This window comes from Spinacia oleracea, chromosome 6 (genome assembly GCF_020520425.1).
Source record: "Spinacia oleracea cultivar Varoflay chromosome 6, BTI_SOV_V1, whole genome shotgun sequence".
NCBI classification, from domain to species: Eukaryota; Viridiplantae; Streptophyta; class Magnoliopsida; order Caryophyllales; family Amaranthaceae; genus Spinacia; species Spinacia oleracea.
In genome coordinates, this window is record NC_079492.1 from 21622893 (window position 1) to 21631665 (window position 8773).

The 8773-nt window shown below is 36.4% G+C and overlaps 1 protein-coding gene across 1 annotated transcript; it reads left to right on the forward strand.

The window, feature by feature from the left end:
* Nucleotides 1-1424: 1424 nt before the first annotated feature.
* On the forward strand, nucleotides 1425-7535 carry LOC110804614 (GDSL esterase/lipase At5g45920). Its single transcript, XM_022010218.2, has 5 exons — nucleotides 1425-1802; nucleotides 1961-2179; nucleotides 6606-6673; nucleotides 6782-6946; nucleotides 7145-7535. The coding sequence occupies exons 1-5, from the start codon at nucleotides 1704-1706 to the stop codon at nucleotides 7302-7304; spliced, it is 711 nt and encodes a 236-aa protein (XP_021865910.1). The 5' UTR covers nucleotides 1425-1703; the 3' UTR covers nucleotides 7305-7535.
* The last annotated feature ends 1238 nt before the right edge of the window (nucleotides 7536-8773 follow it).

Consider the following 8773-nt stretch of genomic DNA (forward strand, 5'->3'; position numbering starts at 1 on the left):
TACTTGGTATTAATTTCCCAATACTCTTTATTATGCATATCACAAACATAAAATTAAATAATTCTGACAATGACAACATAATCTTAACTAGCCGACTTACAACCTCGTTGAGAATGAATAGACATCTCAAAATTGATCTGGTAATCTTTATACCATATTTATCATAAATCACACTCCCAGGTCCCAAGACCCTCTGGAATTATTGTCATTGGAGCTGATGAACTAATTCCCATATATATTATTCACAATATATAAATATATACGGAAAAGATAAAATTATCATTTTATTCCTTAGAAGAAAAAAAACATAATGTAAAGATAATGTTCGTCAGAAGTATTGCAAGGAGATCTAATCATCATGATTCACAAAAATTCGTGCAACATCAGCCAATTAATATTGCAAAATAACAGAAACCCCAAGTAAACAAAAGATAACCGTCGTTCGTAAAAATAACCACTTCTATTTCTCAACATTATTACGCAATCATACTCAAATTTCCAAATCATAATGCGTCTATCCCATTCAAGAATCGAGATGTTCAGTAACATCACAACCAAACATACGCAACATTGATAATTTGTCTTTTAGATTGTTGCGATTAATTACCATAAAAGAATAATGTTGCAGCAATAATATAACTGGAATATAATTAGAATAAACTTATCTCAATATCGTGATGAACGAGGTGACTGATTTGAACGATTGTCGCGTCGTGGCCAAACCACTGCTCTAAAAGACAATTCCGCGCTACCCCGGTGCAGTAGAACGCTTGCGGTTGTCCTCCAGGGTTAACACGACATCAAGACTTGTGTGCACTCACAAGACTCGATTGGAGACTAGAATACTTGCCCAGAAAAACGAGAACAGTGTTTGAGAATTTGAGAGAATAATGTAGAGAATACTTTCTGTGTTTTTTTTTTTTATGGAAAACAGAAGGGAGGTATTTATAGAAGAGCTGTAACAACCATAAATTGCTAGTAGTGGAGTAGTGGGAGGTTACCACATTTACTGGGTAATTAATGGGTAGTTAAAACATTTAGTGGAGTTAATGGGGCAATTACGGGATTAGTGGGTTTGATTAATTCTTTCTGCCCGTTAGAATTAATTAAGCCCACCACTGACCACAAAGAAAGACCCGTACCACAAAACTCACCCCACGCCCGCGAACCGCATTCGCTAAGTACCAAGTACTAAGGCCCATGGCCCACGGCTCACGGCCCGGCCCGCGCGCGTGTGTTGTGTGTCCACCCATGCCACTCACATGCTTTCTTAAACAAATGATTCCCTCAAGCCCCCAAATGTAAACATTAAAAGTAGTTGGTGTTTTTCCCATGTGGAACTTTTCACATTCCCTTTTCCCCACTCATTTTTCTTTTGTATTCTCACTAGGATTTCCAACATTTATTGGTCCAAAACTCCAAACCCAAAACCTCTGTTTTTTTTTTGGCGGGTGTAACCAAAACTCTGTTTTTAACCAAGCCCAATTAATTAAGAAAACGTTCTTCTGGTCGTGATAATTACCAAAACTAGTGTAATCTAATTTTATTACTTCACTCAATCAATTTCTCTGCATTAAAACTGCTGCAGCTTTGTAATTAAAAACTTGTTCCCATCTTTAAAAAATTAATTGATTGCTCTGCGACTCCCCAAAAACCAGCTACTTATTGGATCGCACGCAGTAGCAGAACACATTTGAGAAATCATGAGACCCAAAATCTGTCTTTTTGGTGATTCAATTACTGAAGAATCTTTCAGCAATGGAGGTTGGGGAGCTTCACTTGCTAACCATTTCTCTCGTACGGTATGCACACGAATTGTTCGACGTTATGTCTCAATGAAAGCAAATCTTATGTTGACCATTTATTTTTGTGGTTATTCGCATCCTATTATGATTATATTCAAGATTTTGAATCTGGGTTTTCGTTGACTTTGATTTTTGATTACGATTTTGGGTTTTAGGCTGATATAGTGGTGAGAGGATACAGTGGGTACAACACCAGATGGGCGGTGAAAGTGTTGGATAAGGTGTTTCCAGCGGTGGATGAGGCGGCGCCAGTGGCGGTGACGGTGTTTTTTGGGGCCAATGACAGTTGTCTTCATGATCGTTATGCTGCTTTTCAACACGTGCCTTTGGATGAATACAAAGACAACTTACGGTCCATTTTCACTTTCCTCAAGGTGTGTGATCATATCAACTACTGTATCTCTTTTTCAGAGTTTTTCTGTCTTTGTGTTGTGCACACATGTGGAGCCAGGTAGATTATTTAAGCGTGTCAGTCAGTTTGTAAAAATGTCGACTTTGCTTGTTGTTAATTGGAGTATATGAAAGCTTGGAATTGCAAACAAGACAAAATTGATATTTTTGGCAATAATGTTAGATAGTTTGATCCAATAAAAGAAGAGTTCACATTCTACCATTAGTTCGAGTCTACTACTCTGTAGTAGTCCGTATATCTTTGTGGCTCTGTTGACACAAAGATAAAAGTGACCCCAAGCCCCTTTGATCATTTAACTACGGGGGTGTTTGGTTATGAAATTATAGAATTAAGTATGTGTTTGCCATTGACCCTTACTGTATCTCATGTTAGAAGGGTTACCTAATTTTGTAGTTCTCATTATCAAATAAAAAACTTAAAAAATTTGACCCATGTGTTACAAATTCACAATGGCTTAAAGTAACACTTGAGTTTTTCTGCCTTTCACTGATGAATGGTGACTGGTCGACTGGCTCGTGTTGAGATACTGGGCTGGAGTTGGACTGACCCTGTTAGTGGAGCCCGCCCACCCGATTTTCGCATGATAAAAAATGGGGAAAGTTCAGTAGGTTCTATTGTTTTGTCATTGGTTGTAACTAAATGGTTAAATTGGTAGAGAAGTTAGGTTTTGGGGTTTGGGGTTTGGTCAATTGGCATTATGATTTTTTTTGGTGTTTGAGAGTAACTAGTTAAGTACTTTTGTTGCTGTGCATTGTAAGGAATGAATTGGTAGTGGGGCATTTGGTATTTGGTTTTATAGGACCACACCACTTTGGAAAAGGGGTTGAGATATGAAGGTTGTCAAAGAACCCAATCCGTAAAGAGAACATTTTGGATAGGTATGGTGGTATATTAGGCTTTTCATGGACGATCGACTTTTAACAACGTAATTTTTTTTGTAAGGATTTGTCAAACATCGCTTAGGTGGTTGGGTATAATGTATACGTACAACTTTTTGGTTAAACAATTAATTCCCTGGAAGTTTACTTCTCTAATTATTAGTTGGATTTAAGTTATTACTCCGTATTAGTTGGATTTAATTTTTAGCTTTCCAAAAGTAAGAAATTCACATAAATTATGGATTAAGAGTTTGGAGGCATGTGGTTAAAGATGAAAAAATGACATTCTTGTTTATATGTAGGATTAGTCACATTATTATTACTCGATAGTATTTCATTTCTGTCAAATCGATGCTGATAAACTTCATATGAAGTATAATACGAGTACTTTTTTTCCAGGGGTTGGGGGAAGGGAAGCCGGGTGGGGGAGTGTACAATGTTCTGCAGTTATTTAGCATTTCTTTCTTCCACCTTATTCCTATATCATCACATTTTTGACAAGACTGCGACTAAACGTCACTAAAGGAACACCATGAAGTAGAGTAAAAGTTTACAATGAGTGATGAAATTGGCAACTTGGAAACATCAATTATTGTCACTCTCATAATTCTTTTGTGCAAACTTACGAATGAGATGTCGTTTGCCTCAATAATTTGCACCTTTTACTGTATATGTCCAACAATGCATGTCATTCTCAAGGTTGGCAATTGATTTCCACAAAGAGAAAGGGAAAGAATAATGCTTTACATTTCAGTTTTCTGTCAATTCTAAAGCACTTGTTAATCTTTCTTGTGCTTTCGTGGGTCATCTTCTTTGCTATTTAAAGTGTGATAATGGTGTAATCATTGCACCCAGAATGTTAAAAATGAATGTATGTTTTGTCATGTCTAAGACAATACAATGTTTTTAACTGAAAGTGGAATTGGGGTACCTTTCATGGTTGTATAATACTTGGCTACTAATTTGTGGGTTCTAGTAATATCTAATTTTATCAGATACGCATGCTATTCATGAAAAGTCGTACTCATATCATGGCTTTATTTCGCAACACTGATATATTATATTATTCTGTATAAATATATGATCAACGGGATACCATGCTGAATCAATTTACACAGTCATGTAGGTATCAAAAGTATGATGTATCAAAAGTATGCTGAATTGATTTACACAGTCATGTAGGTATAAATACATGTAATTTTCTTTCACACCCTCGAGTTTTATTTTTATTTTTATTTTTATTTTATAAAAACAAAACCACTTACAGAAAAAAAAAAAATTAAATAAAATAAAACCATGGTAAAAAGATGACAGGAATTCTCTTATGTAGATATGGTTTGTTTCACCTTTTGGGAAGGTCTTTCTGATTCTTGCTTTAGACTTTTTTTTTATAAGATTCTCTGGGGTTTATGCAAGGCTGTCCATAGTGATTTATATCTTGATAGTAGTAGTGGATTAGGAATATATCCTCCCAATAGTAACATTTAGGATTCTTAAGCAATATGTGAACTAAATTTTGAGCACAAGAAGAATTGGTGCCACAGTCTGGCATTCTGTAGTTAGTAAAGCATAGGCTATAAATGGGAATTGCCTCTCCCTAGCGTGGTTAAATGTCTGCTTCTACCTGCGGCAAGGCTTGGGTTACCCATACTTAGGGTTCAATTTGTAAATTATGAGTTTGGTTAGCGATTCTTTCTCGTACAATATTTTTAAAGGACCTTTCATGTTTCAATCCAATACGTAGCTTGGAGATTTTTCGATTGATGATGTTCTTTCTGGTTTAGAGAATGGTGTGATACAAGCTTATGAGGAAAAATTTCAAGAAAGTGGTAACTAACACAAAGTATGCTATTAAATGTTTTAAGTAACATGCTCAACACAACGCTTGAATTTCCTGAATCAAGTCTGACAAATAAATGATCGATTATTTAGAGCTCTAGATGTATTGTGGAGTAAATGCTGATGGGGACTTGGGAAAGCAATAGAGTATAGAAAGGGATAGAAGGACAATTCTGGAGAGATATAGGAGGAAAAAAGAGGATTCAAACCTTAAGTAGAAGGAAGAAGAACCAGCGGCAATAAGCAAGTCATATACTATTCATTCAATCTTATCTGGAATAGGTGAATGACTGATGTTTTTTCAACCCCTGGAATAGAAAATTAGCCATATAACTTCTTAAACATATGTCAAGGGACGCTAAATCTTTCTGATATACTCCTAGATGACTGTGATTTGACTTTCCTGCATTAAAATGATAATTGTCTTTGAGAATTACTCGAAATTTGTCAAAATTCTAAAACTTCTAAAATACTAGAAATTCTAAGTTCTGTACATATGATCTACTTCCTCATCTTTGGTCCTCCATCTTAATGCTTGCTAGTTTTCTGTTCTGTTTGTGATAATTTATATGACCGTCATATAACTGTAAGGCCAGTTTCAATTAGCACTTGAGTTATCCTTGTTACACTTGGCTGCATGATAAGGGTTGGTTTTTAAGATCATTGGTTCTCTGGAAGTGATCTGTGAATGTGTTACACTGTTATTAGAAGCTTTTGCGCCCTGTATGAAAAATGTCTTGTAGCGCAATTTTGGCCCCTGAGTTCAATGATAAACAAGCCAACAAGGGCAATATAATGCAGTTTGTAATTGTGGTAAAATGCATTCCTGTAATAGAAATTGCTTTACTCAAACATTGGCCATCAGCCTTAACATATGAACGGAATATTATTTTCTAAACCAACCCTATAGAGAAAAAGGACAATAGTGTATACTTGAATTTACAAATTAATGATGATGATTGATGCGTGTAGCAATCCCCGTTATTTGGGTGGCTATGAACAAAACCAGTCAGTTGCTTCTCATTCATAATAGAGTAATGCTGCGAACAAAGTTTAGTGCTTCTGAAAAATGAAAATTTTGTACCCTTCCATAATAAATTGAGCACTTGATGCAAAATCATAGGAGATCAAAGGGCTGTACTTCTTTGGAATGGTAATTGTTGCAATGCAGTTAGGTGGCATATGAACTTTTTCTTGGTAGGTTGCTTAGGATTTTATTTGTATCCATTTTGTAAGATTAAGATAGTCTTTAACATTAAACCATGAATGTATCTTAAAGGTAGAAATATTTCAACCCAGCGTAGTTGTATTTGCAAATAATATTTGTTGGTAGGGTTTCAAAAACCATGAATTTAAATATTTAATGCAGGATGGTGTTGGATTTTTGTTGATAGGATGTTCTGGAGGCCGAAAAGTAGTTTAAAGTTTAGCTGTGAAGTTCATTAAGGATGAATAGCATATGCATTTAACCGATATAGTACTGGATCTTCATGGATTGGTTTTATAAAATCTGTTGTAATTTTTCTTTTGGTAATCATTTTGTAATGTAACATTGTAAAAATTATCTGGCAACTTGTTGTCTCAAAAGTCGAACCAGTTGTCTGGTTTTACTTATGGCAACTATTGTTCATTCTCTTAAACTTAGATTAAAATTTCTTTTGTTTGGTGCAGAAAAGATGGGAGACTACTGTTATTCTCTTCATCACGCCTCCTCCAATTGATGAAGCTGGACGTTTGATGTAAATTTTTGCCTGTGTTTGTCCTATTCAATAATTTAATATTTCGTCTATTTACTTTTATGCAATTTGAGGCTCTGCCTAAACCTAAATAGCAAGTTAATCATGCAGGCACCCATATATTGAGAATCCAAGTGGTCTTCCAGAGAGGACAAATGAAGCTGCTGGTGCCTACGCCAAAGCTTGTGTTGATGTTGCGAGAGAATGTGAAACTCCAGTAGTTGATATGTGGACCAAGATGCAAGAATTCTCTGATTGGAAAAATTCATGTCTCAGGTACTTTTGATAGTTATATACTCAAGTATTAGTCTTTAGAGATGCTAAATTCATAAGTCATCATTTCAAGACCATGAAATTTAAAGTATATTATGTAGCAGGCAAGAATATGCATATTTCAAAGATTTTCTGCATGATGGTCAAAAAGGGATTAGTCTGTCACCTAATTAATTAGCCCCGTAAACATGATATGTGCAGTGATGGGCTGCACCTCGCTCAAGGCGGCAACAGGATTGTGTTCGAGGAAGTTGTCAAGAAATTGAAGGAGGTGGGAGTGAGTCTAGAATTGCTGCCCGTTGATCTTCCACTATTCTCGGAAATCAATCCAAAAGATCCTCTTAAATCTTTTGAGAACTGAAGCCATTGCTTGTTGAGCATTGAACCATTCTTTGGTATAACCTTCAGTTCTCTTGCTTGGAATGAACGCTTTGTCAATCAGCGTTTAATCTAGTTACTGCAGTATATCATAAAGAACTTGTAAGCAAATGTTTACAAACAAATAAGGTGGTGTATTTCGCCACTGCGTATCATTTTGTCAAATGGTTCGGTGCTCAGGTTGCTCTTAGTGAATCGTAAAATCGTTATGCCCTCCCCCTTCTCGTAAGGTGCCATATAACAGATGGGTTGCTCTCTGTGTAACCCATCTGTTACAAGTTATAATAAGTTACTTATATCATGATTCCCATGAACATAAAACTTTACCACATTTTTTTTACCTATAAAGGCTATAACCATATTGTGATTTTCACTTTGTTTTTATAATTCTTTTGAAAGGAAAGAAGTTTATCCATAGGGTTAGGAGGGAGTTGGTTAATAAACCAAAATCAATGGGAGGAGTAGGAATTAGATCCTCTGAGCTTCTGAATGATAGTTTGTTATTCAAACAAACCATGAGACTCCATAAGGATCACAATCTCCTGGCTTCTCGTGTTATCTTTTCACCTCATGGATGTTGCATATGCAAAAAAGGACAATAACGTAGGCTACAAGGATCTTGTTCGATGGGTAGGAGGGGGATTTATAAAGCACCCCTTGCCTTCCAAAAAGGTTTAGCCTGGAAAATAGGGGATGGAAAGTCAGTGCTAGCCACTAGTATGCTTTGGGTGGAAGGAAGGATCCCCTTGGTGCGATCTAATCAGCTGCTTTTACAATCGAGGAAATGGAAGGTGGGGATTTTATAGATCAAGGGAACAAGAAGTGGAAAGCAGCCCTTGTTAGGGAGAGATTTGAATGGAAGGATGCAAAGGATATTTTGGCTATGGAACTCCCTCAATCCCCTAGGTCTGATTTCATTTACTGGAAAGGGCACCCTTCAGGAAAATTTGCTACCAAATCGGGTTATGCAATGTTGGTGGAAAATAGAACTACGGAAGAGGATAGAATCCCAGAGGAAACTTTGAAAGTGTTAAGTATAGTCTGGAAAGCCAACATACCACCGAAATGGAAAGTGGTTATGTGGAGGATCATGTATGAAGGTTTAGCGGTTAACTCCAACTTGAGGAAAAGAGGTATCGAAGTTGAGAGTCATTGTGACTATTGTGGATTTGTGGATGAAAATATACATCATGTTTTTCTAACTTGTAGTGTTGCTAGGCTGGCTTGGATGGTCTACAAAATACAAGTTCAAATAGAAACTCCTGAACCCATAAGTTTCAAAAAAATGGGTTCAGATTCATATCCTGCTCTTTCATAGCGAGGATGGGTCGGATTGTAGTAAGATTGAAGGCTTTATAGCCATGTTGTGGAGTCTTTGGGTTACTAGGAATGCTCGTGTGTTTAGGAATGATGGAGGTCATGCAAGAACTGTCTTGCACCAGACAGAGGTTG

Coding starts and splice junctions, on each gene's coding strand:
- LOC110804614 (XM_022010218.2), top strand. CDS start 1,704: ATGAGACCCAAAATCTGTCTTTTTGGTGATTCAATTACTGAAGAATCT. Junction 1,803..1,960: donor CTAACCATTTCTCTCGTACG/GTATGCACACGA, acceptor TTTGGGTTTTAG/GCTGATATAGTGGTGAGAGG. Junction 6,947..7,144: donor TGGAAAAATTCATGTCTCAG/GTACTTTTGATA, acceptor TGATATGTGCAG/TGATGGGCTGCACCTCGCTC.